Below are 21,995 nucleotides of genomic sequence, written 5' to 3' on the forward strand. Positions count from 1 at the left end.
TTCTATACCAGCGTTTCTCAACGTCTTTTTCATCAGTGCTGCCCACCCCACCCCACCCCACCCCACCCGAGTTTAGACATTTCTTCTAACCATCTCCTCCACAGTCCCATTAAGTATTAAGGAATAAAATTTTGTCACAAAGATTTGAGCTTGTATGGTCACAAAATATTGTAATAACTAAGGTTTATTTCACCTGCAAGTGCTATTTTTCTCTACCTTCGGGGCAATAAAATTGCAGTTGAGAATATGTGTTCTATACTCAATCTAATTCCTGGTCCCCACCACCCTGGCCCCGCACTTAGCTAACTCCTATTCCACCTGCCACCTTCAGTTCTCAAGTCAGACTTCATTTCTTCCAGAAAGCATTCCATGATTCCTCAAGTCAAGGTTAGGCGCTCCTCCCATGAGCTCCTATTAAGTGAAGTACTTCCCAGCATTTACTACACAACGCTGTAATTTTTCCATCTGTTTCATTCCTTAGACTGTAAGCTCTATAAGGACTATTGCTAGCTTGTCTGCTGATGGTCATCTGTATCAATCAGGTTTCTCTAGAGAAACAGAATCAATAGGATGTGCATATACATAGTGACTTATATTAAGGGATTGGCTCATGCAATTTGGGGGGGTTAGCAAGTTCAAAATATGCAGAATAGTCCTAGAGGCTGGAGACCCAAAAAGAGTTGATGCTGCAGCTGGAGTCTGAAGGGAATCTGCAGGCAGAATTCCCTCTTCCTGGGGGCAGGGGGGACCTCGGTGTTTTGTCTTAAGGCCTTCAACTGATTGGATCAGGCCCACCATATTATGGAAGGTAATTTGCTTTACTTAAAGTCTACTGATTTAAATGTTAATCTCATCCAAAAAATACCTTCACAGAGACATTGAAACTGGTGTTTGAACAAATCTCTGGGTTCCGTGGCCTAGCTAATTTCACATATAAAATTAACCATCACTGTGCCCAACATATAGTACTATGCCTAACACAGAGCAAATTTTCAACAAATATCTAATGAATGAATGAAAAAACCCACACATTAGGAGTGGACTTTATGGTGTCACTTAGGTACTTAAGAGTGTCAGTTGGTTTAAGTTAATTTGTACTCAGTAACAAATGACACCCAATGTTGCGGTGGCTTAAAAACATAAAGGTTTCTTTCTTTTTCATGTTATATATACATGAAAGGTCAGCTGCTGCTCTGTTCCACGTCACTGTCACTCTGAGACAAAGGCTGATGAAATAGCCTCTACCTGCAGCAGTACTGCCAGTTTCATAGCAGAGGGAATAAAATTCTTAAATTTTCTGCATGGACATACACACAGTACTTCTACTCACATTTTATTGGCCAAAGCGATTTCATGACTAACCCTGACACCAACATGGCAAAAATGAAGTGTAATGAGATCAGTGCTTGTTATAGGTTGAACTGTGTCTCCCACAAAATTCATATATTAGTTACCTTAGAATGTGACCTTATTTGGAAATAGGTTCATTGCAGTTGTTGTAAATTGATATCCTTAGGGTAGACCCTAATCCAGTATAACTGATGTCCTTACAAAAGGGGAAATTTGGAGATAGGCTAGCATACAGGGAGAATGCCCGATGAAGGTGAAGGTGGAGAATGAGGTGATGCGTCTATAAGCCAAGGAACACCCAAGATAGCCAGCAAACCACCAGAAGCTAGTGGAAAGGCATGGAACAGAATCTTCCTCACGTTCCTCAGGAAGAAGCAACCCTGCCAACACCTTGATCTTGGACTTCCATCCTCCAAAAGAGTGAGGTAATACATTTCTGTTGTTTAAGCCACCTAGTCTGAGGTACTTTGTTAAGACATCCCAAGGAAACTACTACAGTGATGAAAATGTGTTAAGACACCCCACAATATCCAAACGCATCAAGACCAAGCAGTAGGTGCAACTACTCAGTCTGAGAATTACTTTCCAGAGTAAATCCAGTATTAGGAAATTAAAATAAACCTGGAGTCCTATGGGGAATTATGAGCCCCAGCTGTATAATAGGGCATCTATAGGGCCTGTATAATTTATGGACTAGCTAATTCCATGAAGTGGATTCTGCTCCCAGGTAGACTAGTATCTGGCATACATATACTGTTCTGCTGTTATAAATACCAACTGCTAGTGAAATAACACGATTTTTTAATTTTTTTTTGAGGCTGGAAAGTGCAGTTCTACAAAATTACCACTAGATGCCACTTTTGGCAGACATGAGAAAAGCTCATCGTTACTAAGTCTTTAAACTGTTTACAGCAATGGTGCTGGAACAAGGAAAGTTTGGAAAGACAAAATATATACATATATATATATACATATATAAATATATATACCATTTTTCCAAGACCCGAGCACACTAAAGTTTCAATTGTATATATTTTGAGGACTCTGCCTGTAAGACCTGATGCATTTAGGTGGGATAGAACATGTGTACAAAGTCTTCTCAAATGGTAGGCTGAAGCTGGGGAAATCAAGGCTGTTGATATCTAGGAAGCATGGGCCACGAGTCAAGTGTAAAAAAGAAGGAGTGCAAGAAAAGGCCAGAAACAGAAATAACACAGCTACAGGTTGGTGACGTGAAGGTAATAATCAGGAGTGAGAAGTAGATGGATTCAAGTACTTCAAGATTAGGCGGAGCAGAAGGTGAGCGTCTACGTGATGGGGAGCCCTTTAATGTGGTGCTTGCCAGCTGGGGTAGCCAAAACAGCTACTATCTTTTAACTCTAGGAATTATAACCAGCTGGGGTCTTAGAGGCCTTTTGGTTATCCTTTATAATTAACCTTTAAGATAAGGTCTTACTCATAGCAGCACACGTGTTAGAGCTGAAATAGATTTTGAGAAGGGCAGTAACTTGCCCAAAGCCCACACTCGTTAGTCCTAGAGCTTTAAGAAGCGTGCCTCTATCAGGAGATGGAGTCCTGAGTACAGCACAGCCACCTTGGGACCACTCTGCCAAACACTGAAAATAAAAACTGTTTTTGTGTTGTTTGGCACTTTGCCAATATAAAACAAAAGTTTTATTGATTGAATTATTACTTATAACTGTGTGTCCCTGAAGTGGCTTCAGGTTCATGATTTTTCTGTTTAAGTCATGAACATGAAGACATTGAGTTCCAAACACATTCCAAGAAAAGCACTTTATGAACATCTGAAATGGAATATGTTATCTTTACTGGCCATGACCCTTCCCGAAACTTTGCTGGGATCCACCTTTGTTTTTCCAGCTGTGCCTGAACTGAAGCTCCTCTGCGGGGCACGTGTCCTGAAGACCTTCCAGACCCCCAACCTCTGGAAAGGTGAGCACATCCAGGGGATCGCGGAGAAGTTGGGCTTGGTGTGTGTGGGCCGCGCTGGTCACCACCCAAAGGGCTACATCTCGGGCTTGCCCATCCTGCAGAGGTACCAGCACATTCACCTGGTCAAGGAGCCAGTAAAGAACGAGATCAGCGCCACGCACATCAGGAGGGCCTTGGGCCATGGGCAGAGCGTGAAGTACCCGCTCCCAGACGCCGTCCTCGCCTACATCACGGACCACGACCTCTATTCCAGGGACAGAGCCTGGAAGGCAATAGCCCCCAGAACAATGAAGGAGCGGCCAGCTAGGCAGGGCCCTCCACTTCTCCACCAAGAAAGCCATTAAGGTCCCTGTTTTCCCTTTTTTCCCTTTTTCCATTTTTCATTTGTTTTAGTTCAACAATGATTTTACTTCTGAGGAGTCTTCTGTCCCAGGAAGAAATACCTTCTTCCAGGAGGAGCAAGTGTTTACATCGCAAGGATGGACATTTATCAAAGAATTTAAAATGGTGCGGCAGGTCATTAGGAGTAGGCAGGAGCTCTCAGACCCTTTGGGTGAAGAGGCCTTCTCATTTCTAAAATGGTAACTGTGACATGCACATCGAAGGCGGTTCTGCGCATGGCAGAATCCCCTGTGGGTCACATCAGAATTGCCCACAGTGCATTTTTTAACTAGGACCAGGTGCAGCGCGCTGGTGTTGGTGAGATTTCACAGGATGCTAATTACCAATCGGGCTTTGTCAACACCATGTTTCAAACAAAATAATACTAACTGAGGACTTAAAAAGTTGGAAGCAGCACTTTGCTGATTTACATCGAATTTTCAGTTAAGAACCTTGATCTGCCTGCTTACTGGCCATTATAAAATTTAAACTAAAATCTTTCTAAGTAGTGATCCTCAAACAATATTTTTGATACAGCAGATATTTTTAACACAGCTATTCTATAAATGCCCGGGCTCTTGGTTTCCGGGATTCTAAAAAGAAAAAAAAAAGAATTAGGTATTTATAGTTGCAATCACTTTTTAAAAAAATATTTTACCTTTTCTCTTAAGAGTATCATAAATGTTTTATGAATTTTCTTAGTCATAAAATTTTCACTTTGAATTAGTACTTAATATTTCAAGTTGATCATGTACACTTTGCTCACTCATTCCCCTATTGTTGGGATATTTGCTCTTCCCAGTGTTTTGCAATTGCAGGTCATGAGTACCTACTGTGCACTTAATTATATGGTGCCTGCTCTGTTTCCTTTAGTTTTAAAGTTTGAAGTGGATGGTGAATGCCCTACTATAACATAAGTATTAATTATCACAAGAAAAATGACAAATATGTTCATTATTATAGTCATCTAATTCAATCTAAACTAACCAAACACAATAACTTTTGACTCACTTTTATGGAATTTCATATTAATATATAATGTAACATATATATTTTTTCATAGTCATAAAATTTTTACTTTTAATTGGTAAGTAATAAATACTTTCGGGTGATCATATATTTTATATGTATATATGCTATCAAACTTTATAGGCATGTATATATACCTATATATGGAGATATGTAGATAATATTCCAGACTCTTATTCGGCCAAGAGCACCAGAGGAATCTACATAGCCAACCTTTACTAAAACCAACCTTACCTTGCGTCCTGAGACCCTGTTTCCTTTGTTTTGTCATGTCTCTACAAAGGTACTGTTCTTGGTTAGGGTGCACTAACCACCCCTTCGAGTTACTCATCACTGAGTTCTGTGTGTATGTGCCCAGGCACATGCTAATAGTAAATAATAGTAGTAAAACTCTGTTTTACTCTTGTTAGTCTGACTTTTGTCAGCCTGATTTGCAGGGCCTCAGCCAGAAAACATAGCAGGGTAGAGGAAAAAGTTGTATTTTTTTCCTCCCATACAATATCATTCAGTGGCTCAAATATCTCTTAAATAGTGAGCCACAGATCAGGAGAAAGTATTTTCAATGCATGATGTGTCTCTCTCACATCGATGTTTGTCTCTCTCCTCTCTTCCTTTCTCCCCCTTGCTCCCTTCTGCTCTCTCTAAAACAAAACAAAACAAAATGGAAAAAATATCCTTGGTTATTTTTTCAAAAAATACAAAAAACAGCATGGTACTGGCATAAAAACGGACATATAGATCAGTGGAACATAACAGAGAGTCCGGAAATAAATCCATGTCTTTATTACCAATTAATATTTTACAAAGGGGCCAAGAACATACAATGGGGCAAAGACAGTCTCTTCAAAGAACGGTGTTGGGGAAACTGAACAGGTACATGCAGAAAAATGAAACTAGACCACCTTCTTACACCATACACAAAAATAAACTCAGAATGGATTAAATGTAAGACTCAAAACCATAAAAATCTTAGAAGAAAATAGAGGCAGTAAAATCTTAGACATTTCTCATAGCAATATTTTTTTCTGCTATATCTCCTCAGGCAGGGGAAACAAAAAAAATAAATAAATGGAACTACATCAAACTAAAAAGATTTTGCACAGGGAAGGAAACCATCAACAAAATGAAAAGATAATCCAGTGAACGGGAGAACATATTTGCCACTGATACATCTGATAAAGCGTAAATATCCGAAATTTATAAAGAACTTATACAATTCATCAGGAAAAAAACCCAATCCAATTAAAAAATGGGCAAAGGACTTGCACAGACACTTCTTCCAAGAGGACATACAGATGGCCAATAGACATATGAAAAGATGCTCAACGTCACCAATCATCAGAGAAATGCAAATTAAAACCACAATGAGATATCACCTCACACATGTCAGAATAGCTATTATCAATAAATCAACAAACTACAAGTGCTGGCGAGGGTGTGGAGAAAGGGAACCCTTACACACTGTTGGTGGGAATGCAGACTGGGGCAGCCACTGTGGAAAGCAGTATGGCGTTATCTCAAAAATTAAAAATGGAGCTGCTTTATGACCCAGCAATTTCACTTCTGGGAATATATCCAAAGAAACCCAAGACACTAATTCGAAAAATATATGCACCCCTTGTTCATTGCAGTTATTTACAATAGCCAAGACATGGAAGCAGCCCAAGCGCCCATCAGTAAGTAGATGCATGAATTTAAAAAGTTGTGGTACATTTACACAATGGAATACTACTGGGCCATAAAAAAAATTTGAAATCTTACCCTTTGCGAGAGCATGGAGGGACCTGGATACTATTATGCTAAGTCAAATAAGCGAGTCAAAGAAAAACAAATACCATATGATATCACATATATGTAAAATCTAATGAACAAAATTAACAAACAGACTCATAGATACAGAGAACAGACTAACAGCCATCAGTGGAGAGGGGCTTGGGGGGCTGGGTGAAAAAGGTACAGACATTAAGCAAAAAAAAAGGGGGGTGGGGGAAGGTAAGAGAGGGTAAAGGGGGGATAAACGGTGATGGAAGGAGACTTGACTTGGGGTGGTAAACACACAATACAATATACAGATGATGTATGATAGAATTATATACCTGAAACCCATATAATTTTGTTAACTAATGTCACCCCAATAAATTCAATAGGAAAATAAAATAATAAAATAAAAAGCTGCCAGGGTATTTTCTTATAAAAACTGAAGACACTCAAAAATACAATCCAGCAATCAGTCTCCTTGGTATTTACCCAAAGGAGTTGAAAAATCAAGTTCATATAAAATCCTGCATACAGATATTTATAGCAGCTTTATTCATAATTGCCAAAACTTGGAAGCAACAAAGATATCCTTCAGTAGATTAATGGATAAAACTGGGCTACATCCAGACAAGGAATGCTATTGAGTGCTAAAAAGAAATGAGCTACCAAGCAAAGAAAAGACCTGGAGAAACCTTAATGGCAAAATCATGGAGAGACTGAAAAGATCAGTGGTTTCAACGGAGTGGGGGTAGAGGATGGGAGAGAAATGAACAGGTAGAAGACAGGATTTTTAGAGCAGAGAAACTATTTCTCTGATAGTATAAAGGTGGATTCACGTCATTGTACATTTGTCAGAACCCATGGAATGTACACCACCAAGAGTGAACCCTAATGCAAACTAAGGACACTGGGTGACAATAAGGTGTCAGTGTAGGTTCATTGATATGTACCACTGTGGTGGCAGATATTGACAATGGGGGAGGCTATATATGTTGGGGTTCAAGGGCATATACCAGAACTCTGTAGTTTCTGCTCAATTTTGCTCTGAACCTATAATGCCCTCAACATGGTCTATTAAAAGTTTTAAAAAAAAATTTTTTTAAGTAGCCAGGGTATTCTGCAATCATATCTTCTTTCTCCCTTTGGAAAAAATGCTTCTCAAGCCAGCAGACTATAAAATTATCTCAGACTTTGGATGTTTTCCAAGGTAGGACTATACATTTAGAAAACCAGACGAAATTACATTCTTCTGCCACTTGATGGCACAAGAAAATAACAATGCTGGTGTAATGGTGGAAGAACTGAAAACTGATGTAGAAATGCAAAGTAGGGGCTACTGACTTAAGACACAAAAGGGGAAACTGCAATCATAATGAACGCTAAGGCACACACACTTAGCTGGGACTTTTAAGCAACATATACTTACTTTATTTTACAATTACTTGTGCTTGATATGTTTGTAGCTCTTTGATATTTGTTGACTAAACAAGTGAGTGAGCCGGCCAGCGTTGCTCAGTGGTTGGGTGTCAACCTATGAACCTGGAAGTCAAGGTTTGATTCCTGGTCAGGGCACATGCCCGGTTGTGGGCTCGATCCCCAGTAAGGGGCGGGCAGGAAGCAGCCCATTGATGTTTCTCTCTCTCTCCCTCTCCCTTCCTCTCTGAAGTCACTAAAAATAGTAATTGGTAGGCATGCAAACTTGGGTTCCAGAGTTTTGACTGACTTCCCTCCAATCCGTGGAAAACCGGTTTGCCTTCATTTGCAATTCAATTCCTTTATTATGTAAAAATTTGTGGTTTTGACTTTTCCTTTGAACTGGTTATAACTTCAGCTTTGTTCTTTCGAATTACAAAAGTAAAATAAAAATCTTTAATACATGTTCACTTTTATATTTGTATGAGTCATGCTTTTGCCTTTTCCTGAAAATTGCCTTTCAACAATACTTGAGAGAAACAAGCTTGTTGGAAACAAGGTTTCCTCTAAACCTGCCAACTGAATGCACAGCCAGAATACCAGGAAATGGAGTTGAGGGGAGGCAGAGTAAGCCACCCCCATGGAGGCCTTTGGGATATTGATTCAGGTTATTTTTAAGAAAAGACTCAGGAAAAGTCAAGCTGCCTAAAAGGATTTAGATAGAAGACCTGCCCCAGGGAGGGAGACATCATAAATAAGTATAGCTTAATATAAAGTGTGAAAGGGAGGAAAAAACTAGCAAGGTCCTCTCTTGCCAGCAAACACTTATCTACCAAACATTTGCTTTTCCATCTCCATGTGACAGTCAGGTTTATAACAATCAGGACAATTCATGGAAATCTGGACTTGAGATTGAGAGAGGTGGTTTCCGCTGGGCACTTATATGCAGAAGAGAGATAAAGTAGATCCGGAGAAAGCCCATGCACAGCCCAGCTAAGCTCTGTGCCCTGGAATATCTATTTTTTTTTTTTTTAATCCTCACCGGAGGGTATTTTTTCCATTGCTTTTCAGAGAGAGTGGAAGTAGGGGGGGGCAGGGAGAGATAGAAACATCAATGTGAGACACGTCGATTGGTTGCCTCCCACTAACCTGCTGACCAGGGCCAGGGATTGAGCCCAAAACCAAGGTACTTGCCCTTGGCCAGAATCAAACCCAGGACCCTTCAGTCCCCAGGTGGACTCTCTAGCTACTGAGCTAAACCATCTAGGGCTATGCCTACATTCTAATTAAAATTTCCAAGGTTGTTTAATGCAAAGAGCTTTCAAACCAGATCAATCTTAGTTCAAAATTAAACATCAAAACTATATGAATGGTGTGACAGTAGACAGGTTACTTAACTTCTCTGAAACTCAGTTTCCTCATTTGTTAAAAAGAAAAAATGAATGCCTACCCCGTGTAATTGCTATGATGATTAAATGAGTTAAATCCATAGTGGAAAAACAAAGTTCTTGGTACATACCATTTACTCAAAAATGAGGACCCACTCAGAAGGTGGAAAAGATTCTCTTAGATAAGCAGGACAAGTAACTTTATACTACAGGGAGTAAGGAGATTGTTGCATATAGACTAAAGGTATAATAGATTATGTTTTCATATCAAAAAAGAGGGCTGTGATTTCTTTAGGGAAGGACAGACTGAAGGAGGGAAAGTTTTTGTTTTAGGTGCTATAAAATAAACGTTTTTGTGCTTCTCTGGTGGGCATGTACATTTTAGACATCCTTATTTTTTTTAAAAATTAATGAACTATTTTTTAGAGCAGTGTTAGGTTTGTAGCAAAACTGAGTGCAAAGTACAGAGTTCCCGTATACTCCCTGCTCAGCCCCACATACACACACCACCATCTCCCATCAGAATGGTACACTTGTTACAACTGATGGCCAACATCGACGCCTCATCAGGTGTCCATGGTTTACATTAGGTCTCATTCCTGGTGGTCTACTTTCTATGGGTTTTGACAACTGTGTTACAGGCATCCACCCTTAGAGCATACAGAATAGTTTCCCTGAGAAGTCCACCTAGGAAGGCTACTTTGAAGATAAGTAGACAACAGGTTATTAATGGGAGAAGCATAAAAAACCAATGGGCTACAAATTGCAATTTGAATGTCTACACCTCATATGAAGACTAGTCTAACAAAGGGTGACACTATTAGGTACCAGGAGTCAGTGCTCCACAAGACCTCTCAAGAACAATTATTTCCTCCTCCCTTCCTTCTTCCCTCCATCCATCTACCCACCCACCCACCCATCCACTCATCCATTCATCTCTATTTCATCTACTAGTTTGTTCTTTGACTTTCTGGCACTAGAGGATAATATATCTATACCTTTAAGATGTAGGTGCCAAAACGGGACAGATAGTGATTTTCATCCTAGGTTCATCTTGGTTTTTTCTTGCTGTATAGCAGTGATATTTTCCCTTAACATTTAAAATAGTATTTATTTAAAATTAAAGAAGTAATACAAATGTTTTTTTTTGGGGGGGAGCACAAATGATCCAGATAAAGTGCAGCCCATCACCCATTACATTCCCTTCCTCACAGGTAACCATTACATTAAGTTTTCAATGACATTAATAATGGTGTGGATGAGAAGGATTTTCTTGTGAAAATAGATTTACAGTAAGTAGTCAGGCTGGTTCTGGTAAGTCATTCTTGATTTAAACTTATCACTACTACTCTATAACACTGAGCAGTCTGCATTATCATTTGCCCAATAGCAGGAAGAACACGATTATCTGTGTGACTATTTTAACTGCAAAGGTTCTGACCAAATGTAGAGACCCTTCTGATGTGATTGTTTTATATATATATATATATATATATATATATATATATATATATATATATGAATATTTTATGTGTTTTTATATATATATACACACACACATATATATATATATATACACACACACACACACATATATGGTTTTATTGATTTCAGAGAAAGGAAGGGAGAGGGAGAGAGAGATAGAAACATCAACGACAAGAAAGAGAATCATTGATCAGCTGCCTCCCACACACCCCAATTGGGGATCGATTGCTAAAGATGGAAAGGGTTGGCCCTGGCTGGTGTGGCTCAGTTGGCTGATGGTTGTCCTGTGCACTGAAAGGTTGTTGGTTCAATTCCCCATTAGGGCACATGCCCAGGTTTTGAGCTCGATCCCCGATAGGTGGTGTGCAGGAGGCAGCCAATTGATGTTATGCTCTCACATTGATGTTTCTCTCTCTTTCTTCTCCCTCTCCCTTCCTCTCTCTCTAAAAATCAATAAAAATCTTAAAAGTAAAGATGGAAAGGGTTGAATTCTATGCCACATAATCTGCAAGTATGAATAAAGCATTGTCAGTGGTTGTTACATTAGAATGTACATTAGAATCACCTGGAAAACTTTTTCAAAATACACTGCAGACTTATAGAATGAGATTATCTCAGGATGGGTCCTGGGCAGGTACATTCTAACTGAGCTCCACAGATAAGCATTCTATACACACAGCCTTAATTTAATACCATGACTTTATCTGATCACCCTGAGTGATCGTATCTATTTCCTTAGCTTCAACCTCTACATGGAGGGCTTGAACTAAGATAGCCATGGTGGTAACAAAGATGACAGTTAGAACCCAAGGCATTTATGAGGTAGAATCATAGTATTTAAACATAGAAGGAGAAGTTGACGACAGTTTTAATGAAAATTCAAACTTAACATAAAAGTTGAGAGATTGCTATTCACCCATTTTTGACCTAGAAAATGACAATTTCACATGATTCAACATAATATAAAACACTCATATACATGTTACCCAGATTCAATAATTATCAAGATTTTGCCTCATTGGCTTCATCTTTCCCCCTATTTTTCCTTTTAATTTTTATTGCTGAATAATTTTAAAGTAGATCCTGGACCTTAATTCATTTTACCCATATATACTTGGCATATATCTCTGTAAAATATCAAGCCTCTTATATAACATCAATGTCATTATCACACCTAATTAAAAAGAATTCGTCTGTATCATCTGATACCCAATTTACACATTCACATTTTTCTGATTATCTTTAAAAATCTTTTACACTTTGATCAAATGAAGCGAGTTCCTCAATAAGGTCAACACATAGTTTTGGTGGTTGTGGTTCATAAGCCTCTTTTCATCTCAGGGCAGTCTTCCAAACACCCCTCTTCTACTTTTTTCTCATGCTATTGACTTGTTGAAGAAACTGGGTCAGTTATCTGCCCTAGGTTATAACAGTCAGGGTGGTAACAAAAAGATTTGTTTACTTTTCCATGATGTCATATAACCTGGTCCTCAATCTGCCATATTTCCTCTAATCTTGAAGTTGCAGGGTCTGAACTTATAGTCACTATAATATCCTTTCTTGAGTACACAGAGACAACCCTTTAGAGCGTGAGAGCTAGACCAGGGTGAGTATGGTATCTTGGTTACAACACTTTCAAGCTGTGTGACCTTGGGCAAGTTACTAAACCTATCAAAGTCTCCGCTTTTTCATTTGTAAGACAGGAATGTAACATTTCATAACCTGAAGAGTTCTGTGAAGATAAAATGAGATAACGAATCCACAATGCCCAATACTAGGCCTAATAGACAGGCAAACAGTTGCTCAGTGAATGTCAGTTCTCGTCAATGACAAGAGATAACTTCAGCTTATATAACAGAAATACTCATTTCAATAAAATAGCTATGAAATACCCAAAAAGCTGTACTTTTTTTTTGACATCACAGAATATGTACAATACGTTATCTCTAAGTGATTAAGCACAATACCTACAGCAGAGGTGGAGAGTCTGAAGATTTTTGATGAATGAGTTGTCTTCAGGAATTTAGCTCTACTGCCAAGGGAACAGAGTCTCCTCTGAGCCAAAAACATGCTACGGGATAAAAGAAAAACTTTTACAGGGAGTGAATATATGATACTTACATTGCTATCAGACAATTATAGCAAGCTGATAGACCATAAGCTTATATCAAATATATAAAAAAAGTTTTGATAGTTTTTCTTCTCTGCGATATAATCACTGCAATCACTCTAACAAAATCCTCTTATACAAATTTGTAACATCTGTAAGGATGTTGTAAATTAAAAAAAATAAGGCTCTAACTTCGTCAAGGGCATTAAGTAAAAGATCCATTTCTAGTAGCTATAAAATCCAGAATTTTTCAGTCTAAAAACTATTTAGAATTGTCTGGATAACAGTTACTAGTAAAAGCATGATCTGTAACAGTAAAGTGGCTAAACACAGGTTATTTAGAAAGTTGCTTGAAAAGGATTATATCAGGTCCCTGATAAATACAAATATATGAATGAATCTTAGGTTATTTTCTCATATGGTACTTCCCTCAACAAATCCATAGCTAGGAAGTTATTTCAATAGATTCCAGTTACATAACCAGCATGCATTCTAAGTTACTTCTCTACCTGTAAAGAAATCATTAACAATCATAGGTAGGGAGATCAAAGCAATATGAAATTCTGTTACTCTGCTGCCACTCAGAAGTGGAAGCAAACTCAGCTTTCTAAAGACATTCAGGCAAACAGACACCTCTCATGAGGTTTTGCTCTGCCAATGTTGTATCAGGGGATGGCATTTCCTAGCTCTCTGAGCAAACTTTAAAAAAGAGACAGACTAGGAGAATTCAAAGGGACACTGAAGCTAGCTATAAATCTCTTTGAGTTACCAAATGTTAAGGTTACAAAAAGTTTTAGGTACAAAAAATAATATATTGGATGTTTCTTTAAAAGTGAAATATAAAATCCTGACTGTGTGATTAAAATCTCAGCTTAAATGACAGCCCCTTAGCCATTCTATCTCACATCAGCCTATTTTAATTCTCTGCAAAGCTTTTGTGTGTGTTTGTTTGTGTGGTTGGCCACTAACTCACTTATTCACAAATTTAAAACATAAACTCCATGAGCAGGTGTGTTTAGTTCACCACTGTATTCTCTGGCATATAGTAGGTATTCAATAAATAAAAGTATTAAAAGACTGAATGAATTCATAAAATCACATTATAAATTAATGATTTAAGTGGATTATTTATAAGTCAGGTTATAAAATATTGATTCCTTTTATAAAGCAGTAACTATCCCTTATATTTTATGTCTTTCAAGTCAAAGACCAGGTTTTCTTAAATCAAGACTTGCCTATTTTTGTGTCACTAATTGTTCCTTTCAGGAGTAAAATATTAACTGGATTAGGCAGTAGGGTATTTTTAAGGAAAATTACCAAACGACAGGAACTATACAGAGAGCAATCTTCATTCAGTATCATGGAGTTATTTGATTTAAGACAATTTTCCCCCCACAAATAAACATCTATCTATTTAAATTCAGCCTAATTTCTTTGGTATTAAGCAAAATATAAGCAAAATGCTTTCTTGCAAGTAGACAAATGAGAGAAACCTCTTTTACTTTCTTGAGATAAACTGGGGGGAAACCGGACTAGGAATCAGGATACCGGGATTCTAATCCTCACTCTTGATTTTTTTTTTTAAAAAGTTTCTATCTTCAGACAAGTCCCAGACTCTTGTTGAGTCTCAGTATTCCCATATTTCAAAACAGATGAATGAATGAATCCTTGGATTGAAGGTAATCTCAGAAGGTACTGTAAGTCACTGGCTGATCATGCCCGAGCTTAGACTGCAGCTCTCGGGAGACTTCACCCGAGGTTGGATGAACCATGCCCCCTGGCTACCAGGCCTCAGTACCTATTCACCTAAGAGAGTTGACACTAAATCCACCTATTTTCATCTGGAAATCCCAAGGCCTAAATCCTACATCTTCTCCTCTGTCTTTGACAGCACATTACCTCCAAAGTGAAATGTACTGCCCTGGCAAATGACCCAACTTTTCATTTCTCTTCCACTTTCCAAACCTTCCGCCGTATCTTCTGGAATAGCTGCACCATCAGCAGCCAATTTCATTATATCTTTATGTTCTCAGAGTGTTCCCTGTACCTCCTTGCTTTAACTCAAACCTTATTTTCCCCAAAGGTACCACTTCAATATTCCTCAATGTTGCCTTTTCTTATATGCTCTGCCTACCTCTTTCTTGATGCCCATTTTATCACTGCTAAACTGTTACTTCCCTCATCTGCCTCACTGATGTTATCCCCTGACCCGCTGATAACTCCCTGTCAATCATTAAGGATTTTGTCATTGAGCATACAGTTTTCTTCTCAACTTCAAGACCTGGGATCATCCAGGTAATTTCAATGTGTTCAGAGATGGCCCATCCAACAACTGACTTTCCCATGTTCATTGCTCTCTCCTCCCACCATACCCTTTGCCATTACCTCAATCTGGTCTAATCCCAAAATAATTGAAGCATTCTGCTCTTTGACCTTTCAACTTGCTTAATTATCCCAACTGTTCTTCTTCTTCAATATTATCAAGACCTCTAGGAGGCTGCCTCTCCTTTGCCCAATCAGCCTTTGCCTTCCTTTATTTTCCAATTTAGATGCCAGTTCTACCACTTCAGTAATGTTCTTGACAATGATCTACCCAGGTGTGTAAAACCGTAATCCTGGATGAACTCAACTACAGTGTCTGTTTTTCCTACGGTCCATGAAGCTGTGGATTGTTGGAGAAAGTCACACAAGATAAGATCAGTTTCACCACAAACTCATGGTTATTAATCTCAAGTTGAACCTCAACTTTCTCCAGCATTTCTACTATATTTTATAGATGAAGAATGGCAGAATATGCCAGCCTAAAACATGCCACTAAGCAAGCATAAGGGTTATTTTGAGCTAAAGGCACTTGAAAAATAGTAGAGGCAAGAAGGGCAATCTCAAAAGGAAAATTTTAAAAAAAGATATTTTATCAGCTGTCCCCTTTCCTCAATCTATACTCCTTGACTGGTGCAATCTGCCTTTTGTACCCCTCACTCCATAGAGGCAGCTCTTGCTGAGGTCAATTTTGACCTCCATAATGTTAAACCCAGGGACATTCTGCAAGTCTTGAGCTCTCCGCAGCTTTAGCTACTGCTGGCCAGGCAGTGTCTCCTCCCAGAAACACCATGTTCTCCTGGCTTTTGACATATGACAGCCCCTCATTTTCACCCTACCTCTCCCTAACCTGTCCTTAAATGATGGAATTCCTCAATATTAAGACCTGGGCTCTCTTTTCTTCTCACTAGGTAATCTCATTGTGGAAAGAGTTGTGAAGGCAATGGGTGAAAAAATGGCTCCAAAGAAATCTAAGCAGGCTGATAGTCAGAACCTCTGAAGCTATTTCTCTTCTGCACTTTAAATAAACACATTTTAAAGCAGTACTTTTCTAATGTAATTAACATTCCAAATGTATATTCACCAACAAGGTAAATAAATAAATAAATATGGATGTCACAGAAAAGTGACATAGAAAAAAAATCAAAAGGTATATGGCTTTTCATTCGAAACACTATTTTCACTGTATTTTTCTAGTGTCTCCTTTAAAACAATGTTCTGTGAAAAAACACACAGGCAACTGTGAATCTAGAAAACCTCATTATAGCATATTCCACATAAGTTAAACTCCATATTCAAATGCACATGACCAGTAGAAAATTAAACTATTCATTACCATTGGAGTAGATTGTTTCAAATGAAGACACAGAAAGTATGCGTGGCAGATCTGAGGGTGACCTGAAACTAAGACGGCTGGTGAATTGTTGGGGTGGAATCCAGAGCTGAAATGTAAGCAAGGTAGTCAAAGTGAATTGGGAAAAGACTGAAGCTCTGAACTTAGACCCAAACTTACAACCACTCGATATATGGGGATGAGAGGCAGGAAGAGATTTAGTTCATTTGATACAGTCCACAACATTCAGGTTAACTGACAGTGCAAGGAAGATTTAATGAGGTAACTGCAAAAAAGGCCAGAGCTAAGAGTCTGACCAAAGGAAAGATCATCTGCACTTCACGCTCTACCTGTTCTCTTCCAGAAGGTTTATAAGGTGCAGTGACACAGCAGAGGGCATCCAGGAGGTGAACAAGGTGCTGGCTGGTTTAGTACAGTGGGAACAACAAGCCTCAAAGTCATGTCATCAGAGCACGAGTGGAAAAAATTAGCTGTAGTTAGGCGGCGCAATACTTAAGGAGACCTGACCGTGAAATTGCTGAAAAGCTGTTTTGTGAAAATGGGGTTCGTGTAATTATACATTTCTCCAGGGGGAAGAAGTACAGCTGGCTGGTGTGAGTTAGCAGGAATTAAGTTTTAGCACAACGGAGATATCTTCTAATGGTTGATCTGCACCATTGGTGCCTAGTGTGGACGTGAGCGAGCAGCCCCGATTCTCGCCTCGGGTGGTAGAGGGCGAGCCCACGTGCTGGAGGCGGAGGAATTAATTCTGTACAGGGTGCGGGGCTCCCCCTTCTAGAGCTGCTCGGACTCCAAAAGCAACAGAGTGGACTGCTTTTCTCTTTCAACTAAAAACTTTAGATTCACTTACAGGGAAGGTTAGCAGCCTTTGTTTCCTTTTTTTAAAATTAAAATTCCCGGTTATGGATAGATAAACTGGAGTCAGTGTCACCCTTGCCACGTTGTTTTCAAAATATCCAAACGGCAAAATCAAGAAGACAAAGGGCAAGCGATCACCTGAGTTCAAGGGCCAGTCACCTCGGCGTCATTCCCTCTCCAGAAGGACCTGTTAAATCCTGCGCGGACCCCCTGCAGCCTTCACCGAGGTCCGCCAGGGCTGGGATCCGCAGCTGCGACCCGCGCGCGCAGGGCGCAGGAGGGCGAGTCCGAGTCCTCAAGGCAATCCAGACCGGCTCTTCCTCCCAGCCCCGCGGGCGCGCGGGTCCGCAGCGCGGCCTCGCTCCGCACCACTCCGCCACCGGGGCCGCAATCTCCACTCGGTCTCGGGCTGCCCTCTTCGCGGCCCACTTACCTCCTTCACGCTCCAACCCTGCCTCCTGGACTCGAGTCCCGCGTGGGCTCGGGGGACTGGTGCGGTGGGATTCGGAGGTGGGGGCGAAGCCTGGGCGGGGACGGACGTGGGAATGGAGTCGAGAGTGCGGATTGGCTGACGGGGGATCGCGGCCTGGACGGCACTGGACGGGAATGGGCAGGGAGGCGGGGAACGGCGCGGGGCTGGAGGGAGTCCGGGGGCGGGAGAGGGCGCGTGTGGATGTGGCCCCGGGTAGCCCATGGGGTCTGGACGCAGGGCGCGATTGGCTGTGAGGGCGGCCGCGGCAGGGACTGGACTGCGCAGGTGGAGGTGCGGCCTGTTGGGGCCTGCGGGAACGAGACGGGTCAAGGTAAGGGGGTGGGGTGGGGCGGGACTTTGAGGTGGCCGGTGATTGGGTGTGAAGTTTCCACCCCGGCCTCTAATTGGGTGGCGGGAATGATTGGGTGGGGGCGGGTCATAGGACCGGGAGCGCTTGGGAAGAAAGGGGAGGCTGTGAGGCCCCGGGGTTTAGGCCAGAGGTAGGTTGTGGTCAGTCATGCTGCGAGGTGCGCAGAGAGGTGTGTTTATCACCCGTGGCAGGGAGGAGGGGAAAAGCATCGAGGGACTTTATATTCCTGAACAGTCGAACGAGTTTGATCAGAGAACTGAGAATGAAGAGGGGGGAGGGGTAGTGAGATTTAGATCGAACATAAATAACATTTTAAAAGTAAAGAGGAAAGATCGACTAAGAGAAAAAGGAACCCCGTGAGTTACTCGTTTGGGGAAGGCGGTGTTGAGGAAAGGAGAGCTTCTAAGAATGGAGTTTCGTAATCACATTTTCTTCCCCTCTTTTAAGAAGTTGGGAGGCGAGGTGGAGTGGGCGCGGCAGTAGCATTGTTATTCAGGCCCAGAGGAAAGAGGGAAAGATCCGCTTTGGGTGAAGGAATGCACTGTTCACCTAGGTGCAAGGAGGTTCAGGAAATGATAAGGTGAATGAAGAAATTATTGTGTATGAAACATCATCTACTCCTAGATTTTGAACTGTCATGGGAGGCATTCATTTAGTCAATAGTTTCCAGCCAAAAAGCCCACCAGGAACACAGCTGTCCTCAGAAAGTTGGGTTTATTAGTCGTTGCCATGAGGGAGAACACACACCTTGGGCAAAGGCGGGTCATTTTAATAACAGTATTAGGAATGACTTTTTATAGGATTTGGGCTTGTATTAGGTAATTTGGGGGGAGGATTCAAGGAAATGGAGATTCGTTCTGTTTTGGGTGCTGTCGAGATGGGTAATTCTAAGATTGAGTATCATAATACAGCTTATGCAGAAGAAGGGAGGGAAACTGCAAGGCTAGATCTGTAATTGGTAAAGCGGCAAAAGTTTTACTAAACCTTTGAGAGGAGGAATTTGGTATTTGTGTAGTTGCAGCGTGACCTTGCCTTTATCTGTGTTCAGGCAAGATTATGAGGTGATCTTGTCTGTTGTCTTACTTTGTCAGGATCAGAGTGGCTTTGATGCTGGCATTCTGTCATGTTGTTTCACAGGGACACACCGTTGCTAGCTCCTAACAACATTGAAGCCATGAGGGTGTGTCAGTTCAGTCCCTGATAACAGCTGCTGCTTATCTTTTTCTCACATTGAACAAATACGACTTGAGTACATAGGTGCTGAGGCTTCTGGGGAAAATGAGGCAGAGAAAGTGTGTGTCTTAAACCTTACGGAAGGAGAAACAGTAAACAAGTAAATATATACAGTGACTTCAGAGGTTGATAAGTGCTCTGAAAGAAGCAATGAGGGGTGGGGACAGCAGATAGTTTGTATACGATGGTCAAGAAGGACTTTTTTTTTCCTTGAGGAGTTGATATTTGAACCCAGAATTAAATCATGAAGACACAAGCTTGCAAAAAATGATTCTGGAAAGGAAAACAGCAGTTGACAATGCTTTTAAAAGGGAACAAACTTGGCATGTTCAAGGACTAGAGAGACCAGTGTGTCTAAACATAGTGATGCAGGGGGAAAGTGCTTCCGCATTAGGGTGGAGAGGAAGGCAGGGGCCTGGTCACGCAGAGCTTTGAAGACCACAGAAATGAGTTCAGATTTTATTCTGAAGCAGCCATGGGAAAATCTTTAGCAGAGAAATAATGTGATCTTAATTAAATTTTAAAAAGATAGACTACCTGCCTTGGAGGTGAGACTTGTGGTACACAAGGATAGAAGAGGAAGATCTGTTAGAAGGTTGTTCAAGTGACAGGCGAGGTTGGCGGGGCTGGGGTGGAGGCAGTGGAGAGAAAGAGGGCAGTGGAGGGAAAGAGGGCTACGAGAACCAGCTGCAGCTACTGTGCTGGAGACACCCCTATGGAGCAGGATTTACTTTAGTGGAGCTTTGGTGTTCACCAAGTGTGCACTTGAGTGTGTCACTCGTGGATGTGGTAGGGTTGTAATCCAGTGTAGTAGAGTCTGACCACCAGTTGCAGTGTCTCTGGGGCCTCCTGGGAGGTGCAAAGACAGCCAGTGCCTGTGCCTTGCTCAGGGCCACCCAGCATGAGCTACACAGCAAACCGTAGTTGGCTGCTACTTGTGCTGGGCTTGGCGGTGTCCAGGAGAGGCCAAGCTATGAGCCAACGCAGGCTGCTGCTAGTTCCAGGCCTGGGGCCACTTACCAAGTATGGGGCCCGCTGCTGCTTGTTTGAGAGATTTTAGGAAAGTCCCAAGCATGAAGCTTGAGAGGCCACTTGTGCAGAAAAGCCCCTGGAGATGGCCTGGATGAGATTTCGGGTAGGTAAGGGCGGGGCCTCCAGGAATCACCGGGGCGGGGCCAAAGATGTGGGTAAGGTGCTAGCAATTCAAATATGGGGCCTGCCAAAGGAGCGGTGGCCTCCGCCAGCCCTTCTGCCTGGGAGGAAGCTGCCCCTCCAGCTCTCACCCTGATTCCAGGCAAGTTAGTTCCTCCCCAAGTGTCCCAGGTCTCTTTCAAGCTGCGGCTCAGAGGGAGCGCGTCTGAGTGAGTCCGTGTGCGGGCCCTCTAAGAGGAAATCCTGGGACTCCCGCCGCCTCAGCGTCACTCAGCCACAATCCCCTCTGGTTTTCACTGCCCGGAGTTATGGAGACTTCTCTTCCCAGCCTTGGAGCCCTGGGCTGGGGGCCTGATGTGGGGCTGGGACCCCTCGCTCCTCTGGGAAACCTCCACTGCCGAGATTCCCTCCCGGGTTACCCCGCGGCACCGGGTGTGGGCCGTGTCTCTGGGATTCAGCTCCTATCCGCCCACGTCTCCACCCCTCCTACGGGTCTCGATGCTTCTTCAGTTCCCTGTTGTAGGGCTTCTGTTCAGTCAGATTTCAGGAGGTTGTGAGTGATGGTTGTTCTGTATTTTAGTTGTAATTTTGATGTGGTTGTGGGAGGTGATGGGTACCGCTGTTACCTACGCCGCTGCCATCTTGTTGTCTCTCCAGACTCTGTTTTGAACTTAGTTTGGGGAAAATAGTCTCCGTAATAAAAACTGAGTGAGTTTACCTGTCTTGTGTTCTCTGAAACCCTGTCTGTCACAGAACTCTCAGTGGGTGGGAAGGGTGGTGTGAGTGTGAGCGTGTGTGCGGTAGTAATAGGCATATTACGTGGCACTCTGAATTCTGGGCCATATTTATGCCTCTTTCTATTTGGATAAAACCTTAACACAAACAATGGACATATTTTTAGTGCCCAGTGGAACTTAACAAATACTAGGCATATGCTTTTGTCAGGGCTAACTCTATGAAGAAGGGTCTTTAACCTTCTCTACAATGAGTAAAAGGATCAGAAAATCTACAAGGGAGTTGGAATCTAAGGCGATTCATGGGTCATGATCGATCCCATAATCTCTTGGACTTAGAATGGTTTTCAGCATAGAGGTCCTGTGCATGTTTCATTAGATTTCTTCCTAAGTATATCATTTTAAAAAAACAGCTATCATAAGTGGTATTGTTTTTTAAACTTTGGTTTCCAATTATTCATTGCTTTTGTATAAAAATACAGTTTTGTATAAAAATACAGTTGAAAATTGATTTATGTGTATTGACCTTGAATCTTATAACCTTATTAATCTCATTTATTTGTTCCAAGCGTTTTTTTCCTGTGTGTTTTGTTGTTGTTGTTTTTTGTAGATTCCCTGGGATTTTTGTTATATGGA

General features: G+C 41.3%; 1 protein-coding gene and 1 pseudogene across 7 annotated transcripts in view; one reads left to right on the top strand and one right to left on the bottom strand.

The window, feature by feature from the left end:
* The window catches only part of KYAT3 (kynurenine aminotransferase 3), a 46,837-nt gene extending 28,652 nt beyond the window's left edge, over positions 1-18,185 (bottom strand). Inside the window, exons 1-3 of one of the 6 annotated variants that reach the window (XM_081144397.1) lie at positions 17,832-17,920; positions 16,523-16,628; positions 12,729-12,828 (exon numbers count right to left, since the gene is read on the bottom strand). In XM_081144397.1, the coding sequence (XP_081000523.1) occupies positions 12,729-12,827 (99 nt within the window). In that variant the 5' untranslated portion in view covers position 12,828; positions 16,523-16,628; positions 17,832-17,920. Of the gene's footprint in view, positions 1-7,897; positions 7,917-12,728; positions 12,829-16,522; positions 16,629-16,869 lie in introns of those variants that run through there. The other 5 variants (XM_081144396.1, XM_081144398.1, XM_081144395.1 and 2 more) reach the window with 5 other exon arrangements.
* LOC308560375 (nicotinamide/nicotinic acid mononucleotide adenylyltransferase 3 pseudogene) lies at positions 3,099-3,647 on the top strand (annotated as a pseudogene). The gene has a single exon. The product of its transcript is annotated as a nicotinamide/nicotinic acid mononucleotide adenylyltransferase 3 pseudogene (transcript).
* Positions 18,186-21,995: the final 3,810 nt, after the last annotated feature.

The sequence above is a fragment of the Miniopterus schreibersii genome (genome assembly GCF_964146895.1).
Source record: "Miniopterus schreibersii genome assembly, chromosome: 8".
NCBI lineage: Eukaryota > Metazoa > Chordata > Mammalia > Chiroptera > Miniopteridae > Miniopterus > Miniopterus schreibersii.